The 16,985-nt window shown below is 47.4% G+C and overlaps 1 protein-coding gene across 1 annotated transcript in view; it reads right to left on the reverse strand.

The window, feature by feature from the left end:
- Positions 1–490: 490 nt before the first annotated feature.
- DHX8 (DEAH-box helicase 8) overlaps positions 491–16,985 on the reverse strand; it is a 41,448-nt gene continuing 24,953 nt past the window's right edge. The window contains exons 21-23 of the mRNA XM_063300431.1: positions 16,706–16,902; positions 6,785–6,964; positions 491–1,241 (exon numbers count right to left, since the gene is read on the reverse strand). Of these exons, the coding sequence (XP_063156501.1) occupies positions 1,022–1,241; positions 6,785–6,964; positions 16,706–16,902 (597 nt within the window). The 3' untranslated portion in view covers positions 491–1,021. The remainder of the gene's footprint in view (positions 1,242–6,784; positions 6,965–16,705; positions 16,903–16,985) is intronic.

Here is a 16,985-nt window from a genome sequence, read left to right on the forward strand (position 1 = left end):
TGGATGAAGCTGGTCCTTTCTTAATGTACATTTAATATTTTTAGGTTCTGGGAGTGGGCAATGCAAAAGAAAGAAGCTCTTTAAAAGAGTAGTATAATTAACAATTCCCCAGATACGTTATACTCCCCTCTAAAAATTATGGGGAAATTTCCACAACAATGAAGATAACAAGTTTTAGAAGCCTCCCTTATTGTGCAGAAAAAGAAATGCTGCACAGTTCTCTGCTTGCAAGCAGGGAGTGGCAATTCCTACAAGATGGAATCTGTTCTGTAGGATCACAGGGCCTCCTTCCCCCTCCCCCATGAGCCACTGCCCTGCTTCTTTCTCTCCTACAGGTCCTGCAAATTGGGGCTCCTATCTGACTCCATGAAGACAGGAAGCGCTGTCCAATAACTGCAGACAGACCAGTAGGAAAGGACAGAAGGGTAACACAAGCACTCTTCTGTTTTTTCATCTAAAATTAGAAAAAAAATACTTCTTGGGAAAATAATTGATAAAATACAGGAATATTACTTTAATGCAATAATTAGGATGCCAATAAACATTTTTTGGTTAGTGTACATTACACCAACAACCCTCCACCCCACAAATGGCCTGCTTAGGTTCAAAAAAAAGCAGTCAGTGTTATCACCCTCTGAAACGTGGCTTCCTTAAATGCATGAATGGGCATTCTTCTCACTTCCACCAAAATCAGAGCCAATGATAGCCAGTTTCCAGTGTGACAAGCCCACAAACTAACACTCAAACAACAATTTATTAACAAAGAAAGTTTGATATTATTAACTTTTGATCCTTGGACAGCATAGAAATAGAAGGGAAATGTCTGTCTACAATAAGTGGCATCTCTGAAATTAACCATATCAGTCAGATGAAGGTAGTGCCTTTCAAGTGCTGCATTTCTCTCGTCCACCTCTTGCCTTGAGACTTAACCACCAAACTGACAGTACATGGCCAAATGTGCCCCAAATCAGAGTGTGTGATATAGAGATATCCAACAGTTTGCGCCCCCAAGGATGAAGGCTCATCGACGCCTGAATGCCCGTGATATCCTCCAGGCATTGGGCTCCTCATAGCGATTGTAAAGTGGTTCAAGGCGCTGCTGCTTCTTCTGCTTGCTCAGCTTTGTGGGATCGGAAACCTTGAAAAAGGCTGGGGCAAACTCTACAAGCCAGCGGGGATCTATTGTGGTCACCTCTCGCATATACTCCTTGGTGGTGAGCACAAGCTCATGGTACACCACCCTAAAAGGAAAGAACAAAAAAGATTAGGACATCATTTTCTCTTCATACAGAGTTCTTCTGCCTTTCGTATACATTATGTAATGGCAGGCTGCCTTTCTTAAAGTACCTGTTAGCTCAGATAAAACAAGGGCAAAAATCAAATGTTATCAGAAGTTATTTTCTTGAAAAATAAGACCTCAGGTTTTCAATCCCCACAGACAAATTTGTCACTGAAATATCATGATAAAAGGATATGACCAAAAAAACAACAAAAAAGAGTGTGCCAAACATTCCAAGCCTAAAACAGTCAAGTATTCTGAGCCTGAAATAAAGACATTTTATTCCACATTGTTTTGAGCATTAGTAACCTGCATTTTATTTATTTATATTTATTTATTTCTCACATTTCCTCACCACCCATCTCACCAAGCAACTCGAGGTGGTTTACAATTCAATTAAAATAACAAGAAATTAAAAGCATAAAAACAAGTGCATCATAAAAATATAAAATATAAAACCCTGGATAGACAAACAATCTTGATAAAAAATTCCTTGGGGCTACATCACAGCACCAACCACACCCATGATTGACTATCCCCCCTCCCGCCCCAAGTGAGGTGGCAAAGCCAGGTTTTCACTCCCTTTCAGAAGACCAGGAGAGAGGGGGCCTGCCTCCCCTCTGGGGGTAATGTGTTCCACAGGGCGGGAGCTACAGCAGAGAAGGTGTCCTAACAGTCAGGAATCACGCTGAGACGAGGAGTAGGTCTCTAGTGTTTATTGCTGCTACATAAGACAGAATCCTAACAAACTGAAGAAGCGTGGGAAAACCCAGACAGATAAACCCCAAAAGTTAAGGCGGGTCTGATCTGTGACTCTTTGAATGGCTGCTTAATTCCTCAGTACTACGCATGCATTTTCCCCCCTGGATAGAGGCCCCCTCCTGCTCACCATCAGTACTCATGACAGAAGGCCCTCTTCCTGGACCCTGCCAATTGACAATCTCTTATGGACAGGGTCCGTAACATGCCCTCTCTGCCTGACTGGGTGGGACGGGTCGATGGAATGGGGGTAAGGCAATCTCTCAGGTAACATGGACCCATGCCATGTAGGGCTTTAAAGGTGATAACTAACACCTTGAAGTGGACCCAGAAACAAACTGGCACCCAATGCAGCTCGTGCAGCAAAGGTGTTATATGCGCCATCCTTGGGGCTCCTAAAACTGCTTGTGCGGCCACATTCTGAACCAGCTGTAGCTTCTGGATGCTCTTCAAGAGTAGCCCCATGTAGAGCGCGTTGCAATAGTCTGTATGGGAGATGACTAGGGCATGAGTGACTGACCGCCCTGGCCACGGCTGCCACCTGCTCTTCGAGTAGGAGTTGTGAGTCTAGGACGACCCCCAGGTTCCACACCAGATCTGTCTGGGGCAGTGCAACCCCATCCAGAACCAAAGATGGTAAGTTCCCGGACGCTGAGGAGCCCCCAACCCACAGCCACTCTGTCTTACTAGGGTTCAGCTGAAGCCTGTTGTTCCCCATCCAGACCCCTACAGCCTCCAGGCACCGAGAGAGGGTGGCCACAGCATCACTTAAGTCATCCAGGATGGAGATGTATAATTGGGTATCATCAGCATATTGATGATATCTCATCCCATGGTGACGCATGATCTCAACCAGCTGTTTCATGTAGATGTTAAAAAGGAGCAGAGAGAGTACTGAACCCTGAGGCACCCCGCAAAGGAGGGGCCATGGGCCAGATATCTTGCTCCCTATCAACACCGATTGAGACCGGTCCTGGAGGAAGGAGGTGAACCAGCGCAAAACCGCATCAGTCACCCCAAGTCCCTGAGCCGACTCAAAAGAATACCATGGTTGATGGCATCAAAAGCTGCTGAGGTCAAGAAGAGCAAGGATGGATGCACTGCCCCCATCCCACTCCTGCCAGAGATCATCTGGAAGTGTAACCAATGCTGTTTCCATCCCATATCAGGGCCTAAAACCTGACTGAAAAGGGTCCAGATAATCCGTTTTATCCGGGATCCTTTGGAGCTGCAATGCCACCACTTTCTCAACCACCTTCCCTAACAAGAGGAGGTAGGAGATTGGACAAAAATTGTCCAGTACAATGGGATCCAGCGATGGTGTCATAAGTACAGATGGTGAGCAGGAGAAGGCCCCTATCCAGGGGGGAAAACGCATGCGTAGTTTAGAGACTTTGAGCTGTCATTCAAAGAAACCCAGAACAGACCCACCTTGAGTTTTGGGGTTTATCTGTCTGGGTTTTCCCACGCTTCTTCAGTTTGGTAGGATTTTCTGTCTACAATAGCAGTAATAAAACACTAGAGACTTTCTCCTCGTCTCGGCGTGGTCTTTGCTTAGTCAGGACAGATGGTTTCTTGAGGAGGGGGTGTACCAGCGCCTCTTTAAAGGTTGTCGAAAACACTCCCTCCCTCAAGGATGAGTTTACCATCGTCTGGACCCACCCACATGTCACCTCCCAAGCTGCCTTCACCAGCCAGAAGGGACATGGATCTAATTGGCAAGTGGTGGCGTTTACAGTCTGGAGGTCCCTGTCTATTTCCTCGGGCCCAACAGGATCAAACTGTTCCCAGATAACCAGGTAAATATGTTCCTTGGGCATCTCCACAGGCCATGCCCCATGCTTGGCATCCAGCCTGGCACAAATCTGAGCGATTTTATCCTCCAGATGCCTGGAAAACTCCTCTACGCGGCCCTGTAAGTGGGTTACTGGACCCACCTTCCCCAATAGGGATCAGGTGATCTTGCCTTTGCTCTTTCCAAGTGATTCTTTCTCCTCTTCCATGACCACTGTCTCACACCAAGCCTTCTTTCATAGAACCATCCAGGCTCCCAGCTAGCATGAAGCTATCTGATGCAGCCACCATAAAGAGGCTCTCTGCTCCCAGTAAGCTGCCTCCTGCCTGCTGCTTTCCTTTCAAACAATCTGTGTGATGGCATCGGTCATCAGCCTGTCCCTTGGCTAGTTTTCTCCTTCTGGAACTCAACAATCAGCTTCCTCTTGGCAAAGTCCTACAACCTGAAATCCTTTCTTTTCTTCATCCAGGACAATGCCTGGCTCAGCAATGGCTGTACCTTGCCTCGCCTTCTCAAATGATTATATTTACTGTAGCTAGAGATTTGGCACCTTTGTTTCTTTTCCTGAACAAGGTTCCCTATGTTGACCCTATTGCCCAAATATATAAAGCTTGACTTTTCACCATGAATAAAGAAGTCTCATTTTGAGTATTCAGTGAATTCTGTAGTATTATTTGACCTGTTTTTTACAGGGTGTTGTTTTCCTAACCCAGGTCTTAGGTTATTGCTATTATATCTTATTGCTATTTGTTGGATTTATCTTTCTTGCTGTTTTAAGCTTAATTATTTGTACTTCGTAAGACATCTAGAATTGTAAATGTGATTAAAGCAGCCTATAAGTTAAGTCATTAATAAATTAATAGATTTTTAGCACGCAGACTTCCTCACAACCCTTTTTTCTCTGACATGGGTTACTGAATCTGGATGCAAAACACAAGACCTGGAGAATATGTTAAACTTTATATAGGACAGCTAAAATACCTGAAATATAAGGAGAAACTATATACTGTACTATATTGTAGCATCCAAGTTATTAAATAGTTTCATATAATAAATCTAAGAGCTCAAAGAGGAATCTTTGCCAGACACCAAAGCATGATAAATATATCTAAGCAGCCTGTTTGAATTTCAAAAGATGGGATATACCCAAGCTTCACTGAATTTTGCAACATGTATTCACAATAAAAAAGATCCCATCTCACATTCTAGCTAATCAAGCTTCTGAATACTGTGGGATGCCCTGCAGTTCCTCTGATTATGAATAAAGTCATATAGGAAGATGTCATTCTCAACTTTCTTAGTACAAAACACTTAAAGCTTTGTAGGCAACAAACAGAACTTTGAATGTGACACGGAAATAAAGTAGAAGACAACGTAGTTAAAAGGAATCATAGGTGATGCAAAAAGTGAAGACTTCAGAAATCAGTGGTGAATTTTCTGAAATTTTAAAGCTTCATGTAGGGCATTTTATAGTAATACAGTGTGGATTCGACAAAGGCATGCACAACAACGCTCAGGCTCTATTTATTTAAAAAGGAGTGCAGCTGCTTTACATTTAAAACTGTACAAAAGCAACCTAGTTAGCCTCCACCTGAGTATTGTGGACCAAGGTTGGATCAAGAAGCATTCCAAAGTGGCAGACCTTGTCCTTTCAAGAAAAGTAGAAGATCATCCACAGCAAGGCATAGCTCCAGGTTTGGCTCAGCTCTTTTAACTGTAGACATTAAAATCCTATTCTAGAAGTTAAAATAATGCTCTAGGCCAGTGGTTCTTAAACCATTTGACCCAATTACCCCTTTTCCAAGTCTCGAATAATGTCATTACTCCCACCACACACACACAAAAAAAAGACTGCTTTTTTTATACAAGCATCTTGGCAGCAACAGTCCCAAACTGGATTCTTGACTCACAAGGATCCAGTTACAAATTACAATTACAAATTACAAATTGCTCCATGACCCCCAGAATATGTCCAAATTACCCTCTTGGGAGTAATTACTCCCAGTTTAAGAACCACTGCTCTAGGCTTTCGGAGGGGAGAACTTACTATTTAATATATATTCATACTACTTCCTAGACAAAGCTTCTCAAGGCAGTTTACAAAATATAAAATGCGTAATAATAAAATAGAAACAATATAAAATGCATAGGAAAAAAGGGGAGGGCAAGGAAAAGAAAAAATGAAACAGAAACCACAATCATTTATGCAGCATTCATACTGAATCAGCCTGGATGTAGAGATAAATTTTCAACAAAAGATGCCTAAAAGATGTAAAGGTAATCTTCAGGGTACAGAACATTTTAAAGCATAGGCACTATTACAAAGAAAGCCCACATACAAGTAATCAAAAAGTTGCACTTTGTAGTTTTAGGCATACACAGCAGAATCTCCTGCAATGGTCTCAAAGATTGTCCAGGACTATAATGGTGAAAACAATCCATCATGTTTCCTGGTCTCAGACAGTTGTTTAGAGCTTTATACACTGAAAGCAAATCTTGAACTTGGCTTATAATCTATGGAATCTGTGCAGCTGAATCTCTCCAATACAACCTGCCAAATAGGACATTTGGTTATATCCCCCAGATTCCATTAACTTTTAATTGCATCATACCAAAACAGAGTTGTATCATAATAGAGGGTAAGATGGTATATCTCATTATCTTGGTAGAAGAAATGATGCAACTTCAAGAAATCCTCTAGACCATGAAGTTCTAGAGGCATTTAGACATATTTAAGAGGATCACCATATACTTTGCAAATGCAAAATGATACTGTTGCTCTAGATTCATACAACCTCCTCAGATTCATAGCAATATTTTTGTTATTTTTTGTTCCCAAATACCTAGCAGTACAGTTGTTATATATTTTGCAATTATTATTTATCCACTTAAGGCAAATTCAGGGGGTATTCAAATAGACCTCATTCTCTAATTTCAATCCACTCCCTTACCATTCAGGCTGGCGGTTGAAGAGGGCACTTGAGGGATGGATGTAAACCACCTGCTGATCAATCAAGGTCCGATAGCCCTCTTGTGGGTCCTTCTTGGCTGCATTCCTAAAGAAACCACTGCAAATGGCTTTCTGTACTCGTACCGTTGCTTTTCCACAAGACACCACATCTAACTTGTGCCTGTCAAAGTCAAGGAGTGAGGAAAGACTTTAGAACAAATGTGTTCAATAATAAGATCCTCTGGCGCACATTCCCTATGCAAGTTCCAATTAAAATACAGTTGTAATTGAAATTATTCAACCCCCATTGCAAATCAGGTTGATTGTCAAAACATACAGACTTTCAGCTGTTTGCAGTGAACAAATCAAACAAAAGCAATTGAAATAGCTCAACACAACGAATGCTTCAAGTGGTGTCCCCAAAGTCAACTGAAAATGCAACTTACAATGACTTCTCCAGTCTCAATTATTCAACCACTTCATGGCAAGCATCTTCAGTACTAGTAGAGCACCCTTTTGCTGTTATGACCTGGTGCAAACGAGATGCATAGCCAGACACCAGCTTCTGGCAGCGTTCCTGAGGAATCTTAGCCCATTCCTCATGAGCAGTGGCCTCCAGTTCAGCAATATTCTTGGGTTTGCGTGTTGCAACTGCCTTCTTCAAATCCCACCAGAGATTTTCTATGAGGTTCAAGTCAGGTGACTGTGACGGCCACTGTAGAATCTTCCAGGACTTCTTCTGCATCCAAGCCTTAGTGGAATTTGAGGTATGCTTGGGATCATTGTCCTGTTGGAAGGTCCAATGACGCCCAAGCTTCAGCTTCCTTACAGACGGCATGACGTTTTCTCCTAGGATTTTCTGATACTTCAATGAATCCATCTTGTCGTCCACACGCTGCAGGTTTCCAGTCCCAGAGGATGCAAAGCAGCCCCAGAGCATCCCCGAGCCACCACCATGCTTAACTGTAGGCAGAGTGTTCTTTTCGGTGTATGCTTCATTCTTCTTCCTCTAGACAGCTGATCCATCAGGTCGAAAAGTTCCAGTTTTGTTTCATTGCTCCACAGAACAGAATCCCAAAACTTCTGTGGCTTATTTATATGATTTTGCGCATATTGGAGCTGACATTTCTTGTGCTTTTGGGTCAGTAGTGGTGTACGTCTTGGAGTTCTGGCATGGGAACCTTCTGTGTTTAGTACGTGCCTTACTGTGCTCACTGAAACCTCAGTGCCTGTTGCCACCAAATCTTGCTGCAAGTCTTTTGCAGTCACTCGAGGGTTTCTCTCCACCTGCCTTCTCAGAAATCTGGTTGCAGCCATCGACAGCTTGCTTTTCCTGCCCCGTCCAGGTAGTGTCACCACTGTTCCTTTGACTTTGAACTTGCGAACTGTCAGGCTCTGCCTGCTACCCAGTAAAAACACAGACGCTAGCGTAGGCTTAGGTTCTGGATTTATTCGAGTAACAGTATGCGTGCCCTTTAAGAAAGCTGAGAGTGAGTGGAGCGTGCCGGAACGGGATTTAAATAGCCCGCGCCGGTCAGCGCTCCACCCCTTCTTACTCCGGGTGCGCCCCCGAGCCCCATCGGCTCTGTCGTCGGTAAGTGAGGGGTCGTGGAGCCCCTCCTGTGCTCCGGGTGTTTCCTTGATTGCTTCCCTGGCCAGTGATGGTTCATTGCCGGGCGATCAGGTTTGTAATCTCATTGACAGCTCGGGCGCGCCTCTTGGTCTGGTCTTGTCAATTGCTTTCTTTGCAACATTGTAACTTTCTCTTCCGTGCCCCCGGCTAGAGTTGATACTTTGTTGCCAGCACCTGTTGCTCTCTTTTGTTACCTAGTTGCCTTTTCCCTTAATCCGCCAGGGACCCATTTCCCTGCATTGTCATGTGAGCCGTTGCGATGTCACAAGCATCGCAACGGTGATCATGACATGCTGCCCCCCTTTGAGAAGGTTAAGCCACAGGTTTGGAGGGATAGGTGTTATGGAAGGTGAGGATCAGGTCGGGAGGCTGGACATCGCGGGCAGCGACCCACTCAGGGTGTGGAAAGTGTTTCCACTTTACTAGGTATTGGAGGGAGCCCCGCAGCTTGCGGGAGTCAAGTACCTCCTTCACTTCGAAGTGTTGCTGCCCGTCTATCATCACTGGGGGGGGGGGCATGCGTGGGTGCCACCGGGAGGGATCACTTGCTGGCTTGAGTAAGCTGCAGTGAAATACCGGGTGCAGCCTCTTTAAATTATGGGGCAGGTCCATGCACACCGTGACTGGGTTCACGATTTGTGTCACCTGGAATGGTCCAATAAACTTGGGGGCCAGCTTCTTCGACGGTTGTGGCGATTTTATGAATCTGGTGGATAGATAGACCATGTCCTCCACCCGAAACGTTGGTTGCTGGTGCCGGTGTTTGTCCGCTTGCAATGTGTCCGCGGTTTGTGCCTCTTTAAGCACGTCCTTGATGACCGGCCAGGAATCTGCGAGTTTCTCACCCCAATCACAGGCGGCCACTGTTGGGGACGGAGGCTGGTGTAGTTCAGGGATGGGGACGAACTCTCGACCCGACACCACCCCAAAGGGTTTTTTTCCCGTGCTTTGGTGTATCGCGTTGTTGTATGCGACCTCTGCAAACGGGAGGAGGTCCACCCAGTTGTCCTGGTGGTAGTTTATGTAGGAGCGGAGGAATTGCTCCAGTGTGGCATTAAGGATCTCTGTGGATCCATCCGTCTGGGGATGCCAGGAGGTTGACAGGGCTTGCTGGGTACCTATCAGTTTCAAAGAAGCCCGCCAAAACCTCGAGGTAAATTGTGTGCCCCTATCGGTCACCAAGCGGGAGGGGCAGCCGTGTAGGCGGTACACGTGGACTAGGAACAGTTTCGCCAGCTGTTGGGCTGGTGGGATCGAGGCGCAGGGGATGAAATGAGCTTGTTTTGAAAAGTAGTCTTTTACCACCCAAATGACCGTTTTCTTTTGGCTGGGCAGTAAGTCTACTATGAAGTCCATTGAGATTTCATCCCAAGGGCAGGAGGGTTCAGCCACGGGTTGTAGCAGCCCCTGGGGTTTGCCAGCCGGTCGCTTAGCCATAGTGCACACTGGGCAGGACGCCACATACGTCTTGACGTCCTTCCTCAGCGAGGGCCACCAAAACTGTCTCCGAGTCAGGTGTAGGGTTTTCAAGAACCCGAAGTGACCAGCCTGTTTGCTGTCATGAGATCTGTTGAGGATCACCTGCCGTTGTGAGTCGGGTACATATAACCTTCCCTCCGCCCATGCGAGGTCCTGTTCCATAGTGACTTTGTTGGGGTTGGCGAGGAGCCAGGGGTCAGATTTTAGCGCCATTGTAAAATCTGCCCATAACCCACCTGGCATTTGAGGTTGCCTGCATCTAGGGGCGGGTTGCGCCGTAGTTGTTTGCGAGGGGGGGGCAGGCTGTCCCCGAGCGCATCCCCGGGTGATAGCTGCCATACCCAGCTGGGAATCGGAGAGCACCGTCCCTATGATGTCGGAGATAGGCTCTGCATCCTGGGGCAGTCGGGAAAGTGCGTCTGCCAGGAAATTCTTTTTGCCTGGTATGAACTTCAGCTGGAAGTTGAACCAGCTGAAGAACTGAGCCCAGCGTATTTGTTTGGGACTGAGGCGCCGGGGCGTACGGAGCGCCTCGAGGTTGCGGTGGTCTGTCCAGACCTCAAACGGGCAAGTCGCCCCTTCCAAAAGGTGACGCCAAGCCTCCAGTGCTGCTTTAACCTCAAATGCTTCCTTTTCCCGCACGTGCCAGCGCCTCTCTGTCTCTGAGAATTTCGAGAGATAGGCGCATGGCTTCAGGATTCCAGCGGAATCCTTTTGCAGCAGGATGGCACCTATTGAGAAGTCAGAGGCGTCCACCTGCACCACAAAAGGCCGTTCGGGGTCCGGGTGAGCTAGGATTGGCTCCGCTGTGAACAGCGCTTTTAGCCTGTCAAACGCGGTTTGACAGGCAGGAGTCCAATTAAGTACGGCCCCTGGGTTTTTGACCTTGCGTGTCTCCCCGACGCCCTTGGTCTTGAGCAGATCGGTTAAGGGTAGGGTGATTTCCGCGAACCCCCTCGCAAAGGTCCTATAGAAATTCGTGAACCCGAGGAAGCTTTGAAGCTGGTGCCTGGTGCGTGGGCGTTCCCAGCTCAAAACTGCCTGGACCTTCGCGGGGTCCATTTCTACGCCTTTGTCAGAGATTCTGTACCCTAGATAGTCCCAGCGCGATTTGTGAAATTCGCACTTGGACAGCTTAGCGTAGAGTTTGGCTTTCCGTAGCTTAGTGAGGACTTGCCTCACCAACCTCTCGTGTTCCCTCTGCGTCCTCGTGTAGATGAGGATATCATCCAGGTAAACCAGTACGCCCTTGAATAGGTGTTCATGCAGTACCTCATTGATGAGTTGCATGAAGACCCCCAGGGCCCCCGCCAGACCGAATGGCAGTACCTTGTATTGGAAGGAGCCCAAGGGGCAGTTGAATGCCGTTTTCCACTCGTCCCCCTCCCTGATGTGGATTCTGTAATACGCCTCGCGGAGGTCGAGTTTGGAAAACACCCTTCCCTTTGACAAGTGTGCCAGCATGTCCTTTACGAGGGGTAGTGGGTATTTGTTGGATAGGGAAGCGGAATTTAATCCGCAGTAATCGGTGCATAGTCTCAGGGTGCCGTCCTTCTTTTCCCGAAATAGGACGGGTGCTCCAACCAGCGAGTTCGCTGGTTCTATGAAACCCCTGGAGAGGTTTTTATCCAAGAATTCCCGCAGCGCCGCTAATTCTCTCTGGGTAATGGGGTAGATCTTGGGCTTGGGTAATGGGACGTCTGGGAGCAGTTCAATTGTGCAGTCCGTCTTGCGGTGGGGGGGTAATTGGTCTGCCTCCTCTTCTCCGAAGACATCTGCAAAGTCCACGTATTGCTTCTGGGGGGGGGGTCGTGGGTTTGGTCGACGACCTCTGCCCTCCCCACCGTCAGAGCAGATGGTTTGTCCGGCATCGGTGCCTGGTAGACCCCGTCTTTGAACGTGATGGAGCGTGTCCTCCAGTCTATGTGTGGGTTGTTGCATGCTAGCCAGGGGATCCCCAGCACTACTATGGGTTTCCCTACCTGGGTTACCACAAAGTCTATGGATTCCTTGTGGGTGCCCATTGTCAGGGTGACCTTTCTGGTCCTCTGGGTGGCCAGTCCCCCCCCCCCCGCTGTAGAGCTGTCGAGTTGTTGGAACGCCAGCGATTTAGGGAGGGGGGAGCAGGGCAGTTTTAATGTGGCGACAATGTCTGGGTGGATCAGATTTCTGGAGCACCCAGAGTCCACCAGAGCCTCGATCGTGATGGCTCTAGAGCCATACGAGAGTTCAATTGTCCCTGCCAGCATGGAGCAATCGTCACTCACCCTGGGGTTGTTGCACCCCTTCTTCACCACCTGCCCAGCGGCGCTGCTTAGAGCAGGTGGGGGGCGTTTTCCGCCGGCTGTTCTTGGGCGTCGATCGCGTCCCCTGCGAGGTAGGTGTCCTCGTCCAGGGTTGCTAGCGCTCCTGTCAGACGTCTGGGGGGGTTGGATGGCTTGTGCGGCGTCTTCGGTGTGGGTCTGGGCGGGCGATCCGTTGTCCTGTCTTTGAAACAGTCCGCCGCTCGGTGGCCCGTCTTCCCACACCTGGTACATTGCCCGCGGGCAAGCCTCCATTGTTGGTCTGCGTGCCAGGTTGGGCCTGACTGTGGGACTGGTCTTCTTGTGCTGGGAGGGATTTTGTCATCTGCAGTTGCGAGCAGGAACGTGCGCTGAGCGTGCTCCGCTTTTCCGGCTAGGCAAATCCACCCGTGAAGGGAGGCTGGGTCGTCCCTGTAGAGTGCCCATTGTAGCACCTCCCGGTTGAGGCCACGCTTGAACATGTCGATCAAGGTGGCCTCAGACCATGCCGTGATTTTGCCTGCGAGGACCTTGAACTCGAGGGCGTAGTCAGCCACCGTTTTTCTTCCTTGGCGAAGGGCTTGAAGTGTGCTCTTGGCCCTTTCCTTCGCCAGGGGTCCTCAAAGTAATGTTTCAGCTCGGCTAGGAAGTCGTGGAAATTGGCCAGGGCTGGGGCTCCGGACTCGGACATCTGCACGTACCAGTCCGCAACCCTGCCTTTGAGCTTGGTGGCCACTGCCGAGATTTTGGCTGCTTCTGTGCTGAAGGAATGGCCGTATTGGGCCATGTAGTCCCTCGCATTCGTGAGAAAGAAGGACAGGTTCGTGGGGTCCCTGTCAAATTTTACGGGGAAGTCTTTGGCGAACCCCCCAATTTGCAGGACCCCTACCTGTGGGTGGTGAGGGATGGCCCCCACTGGCCTTGGGCCACGAAGCCCTGCGACAGAGTCTTGTCCTTGGCCCCTTCCACTCGGGTTATTGACGGGGTGGGTATGTTGCCCCGATCCCCTCTTGCCCCCTGTGCCGCCTCAGTCTTGGAGCGCTCGCCTATGATTGATGCCAGGGACTGGAGCATGTGTTCCAGGTCTCGTACCTTGGCTTCCAAGGCCGTGACCTTGTCTGGCGTGCCCTGGTCTGCTGATGTCAGGGACTGGAGCATGTGTTCCAGGTCTCGTACCTTGGCTTCCAGGGCCGTGACCCTGTCTGGCGTGCCCTGGTCGTCCGACGTCGGTGCTGCCAGATGCTGTTCGGTCTGTAGACTTACGCCTTCCTGCTCGGGCGTTTGGGGGTAGCGGAGGCTCCAGGTGGAGTAGGGTGTTCCCGTCCGGGATCTTGTTCCGTCGGCCCAAGTGAGGAGTTGCTGGTCCCCGACGTCATCTTCCGTCGGGGCTCTCCCGTCTGGGTTGGAGCTCCAGGTCTGGAACTGGGGTGCGGTGTGGGCAGGGAGGGTGCCCGTGTCCCATTTCGGGTGTGCCGCCTCCAGCAGCTGTCGGGTCGCCTATGCCTCTTGTGGGCCGTCCTTCACGCCTCTGGTGCAAAGTGCTGGCTCCATTGCCGTCCCCCGTTCTGTTTTCGCCAGTGGATCTCTCCTGCGGAAAATTTTCGTCTGGTGGAGCTTGGCGAATTTGGTTTGGTGACTCTTAGCTTTATGTCAGGCTCTGCCTGCTACCCAGTAAAAACACAGACGCTAGCGTAGGCTTAGGTTCTGGATTTATTTGAGTAACAGTATGCGTGCCCTTTAAGAAAGCTGAGAGTGAGTGGAGAGCGCCGGAACGGGATTTAAATAGCCCACGCCGGTCAGCGCTCCACCCTTTCTTACTCCGGGTGCACCCCCGAGCCCCGTCGGTTCTGTCATCGGTAAGTGAGGGGTCGTGGAGCCCCTCCTGTGCTCCGGGCGTTTCCTTGATTGCTTCCCTGGCCAGTGATGGTTCATTGCCGGGCGATCAGGTTCGTAATCTCATTGACAGCTCAGGCGCGCCTCTTGGTCTGGTCTTGTCAATTGCTTTCTTTGCAACATTGTATCTTTCTCTTCGGCTAGAGTTGATACTTTGTTGCCAGCACCTGTTGCTCTCTTTTGTTACCTAGTTGCCTTTTCCCTTAATCCGCCAGGGACCCATTTCCCTGCATTGTCATGTGAGCCGTTGCGATGTCACAAGCATCGCAACGGTGATCATGACATGAACTATGCTTCCAACGGTGTCTCTAGGAACATTCGGTGCCTTTGCTATCTTTTTGTATCCTGTTCCTTGTTTGTGAAGGGCAATGATCTCTTCTCTTACCTTTCTGGACCATCCTTTTGACTTAGCCATACTATATTTCTAACATGCAGTCAAACGTGACACTCAGCAAACCCCTAGCCACTTCAGGTATTTCACATGTTCCAGCTCAAGCACACCTGGTGCAACTAATGAAACCCCTGATTAGTTGCATCAGGTGTGCTTGAGGCAACACCTGTTTGCATACCGTATGTATGCTGTTGTGCTATTCAGTGGGTTGAATAATTCTGAGACTGGAGAAGTCATTATAAGTTGCATTTTCAACTGAATTTGTGGAGACCACTTGAACCATTCGTTGTGTTGAGCTATTTCAATTGCTTTTGTCTGATCTGTTGATTGCAAACAGCTGAAAGTCTGTATATTTTGACAACCAACCTGATTTGTAATAGGGGTTGAATAATTTTGATTACAACTGTATTTTTTTCCCAAAAGAAAAATTGCTTTAGATCTCCATGCCCAAGTATCAGTATTCAACTCCTAAAGCTTACTTTCAACAATGGATTATCTTTACTGGCTCTACTGTTTCTGCAATTCTAATATGTTATAGGAAAGGACAGTTAAGTGTTAGCTACTACTGTGAGCACAGTCCTAATCAATCGGGATTCAAACATGTGATGAATTTCTTGACCACTGCTTTTTGTTACTATTGATAGTGTCATGAGTTCTGATGGTGAGCAGGAGGGGGCCACTATCCAGGGGCAAAAATGCATGCGTAGTTTAGAGACTTTGAGCTGTCACTGAAAGAGACACAGAACAGACCTGCCTTGATTTTGGGGGTTTATCTGTCGGGGTTTTCCCATGCTTCTTCAGTTTGGTAGGATTTTCTGTCTACTATAGCAATAATAAAGCACTAGAGACTTCTTCCTCGTCTTGGTGTGGTTCTTGCTTAGTCAGGACAGATAGTCAATCTTAAAAGGCAGAATCTATCCACCACTTCAGTGACTTTACTGTATACACTAGTGTAAGGAATATTAACCTTTAAAAGATGTTAATTGGCCTCATGATACCATGATGTATCTATTCCTACAAAGATTAGAATTGTGCAGGCAATGATTTTCCCTATGATACACCATGGATGTGAAAGTTGGACTCTGAAGGTGCTTTTGAACTTGGATATTGGAGAAGACTCTTGAGACTATCATGGATAGCCAGGAAAAGAAAACAAATGGATCATAGCACAATTCAATTCAGAGTTTTCACTCAAATACCAATGAGCAGCTTAAACTATTATATTTTGGACTATTTATATGAAGCTACTTTGAAAAGTACAGAATACCAGAAAAAGTGGAAAGAAAGAAAGAGAGGATGACCATCAGCGAAGTGGATGAACTCAATTATAACATCAATGAATGCACTTTTGAGAGACCTAAAAGGCTAGATTAGGGGAGGTCATCACAGAGAAAGTCTATGTGGCACTTAATCAATAGGTGTAACATGACCAAATCCAGGGATTTTTCATTTTTGGTTCTGGAGAGGGTCAACATTACTCCAGACAGACCTGGTTTGTAATTGGGGTTCTCATGACTCCTGTTTGAAGAGTTGGTCCAAATGCAGCAGCATGAATAGTTATGGGTGCACCTCGGTACACCCATGTAACACGTCTATTTCATGATCTTGCACTGCAATTCAAGGTGGTGGTTGTGACTTATACAACCTCTCATGACACAGCGCCTGGTTATTTGTGGGACCGACTATCTCCAATTATTTCTGCCCATCCAATAAGATAGGGTATACATGCTCCATGTCCCATCACTTCAGCAGTGTCATCTGGTGGGACACAGATGTGTCTTCTCTGTCACTGTGCCTACCTTATGGAACAACATTCCACCCAAGATTTGGATGGCCCTGACCCTCCCTACCTTTCAGAAAGTTCCTAAGATATAGCTTTTCCTCCAGGCACTGAGTTGGGAGCTTTTGGGGCTATCTTGACTATCTGTTGTTGCTGTTTTTCAGCTGGATGAATTTGTCTCTGGTAAAATGTTTTATTACATCTTAATGGTTTAGGTTATTATGTGTAATTTTATTTGTCTATGTTGCCCTGAATCACATGTTGATTGGGTGACTATGTAAGTTGGTTAAATCAATCAATCAATCCAATCAACTTTTGTCAAGAACTTAGCTGTTATATTCCACACCTGTTATATTTTCAAAACCTTGTCAGACAATACTCAAGCCTACATATTGCCAAATAGAGATTCCTGTAGCCTGTTCTTTTAATGAAAAACAAATTTCTCCCCTATTTCACAGACTCACCTATCCATTATTCCCAGCATCTGCTTACGAATATCCTGGGCACGACGCAGTGAGCGGGCTTGGATGAAATTTTCATAGCACCAGGGATTGGAGAACTTGTTGTTCTTCCAGGAGTTGTAAACAGCCAAAAGTGTGAGGTGATCTCCTTCAGTTTGGTGGAACTTAGCTTTCTTTTGGTCCGCGAGCGCCTGCTTGTCCTACGTATATGAAATGAAATTAGCTTTATTTAACTTCCTCCTTTTCAAGTACAGAAATATGCATTTTCCAGAGTGGCAAATAT

This window comes from Candoia aspera, chromosome 4 (assembly GCF_035149785.1).
Source record: "Candoia aspera isolate rCanAsp1 chromosome 4, rCanAsp1.hap2, whole genome shotgun sequence".
Taxonomy (NCBI): Eukaryota; Metazoa; Chordata; class Lepidosauria; order Squamata; family Boidae; genus Candoia; species Candoia aspera.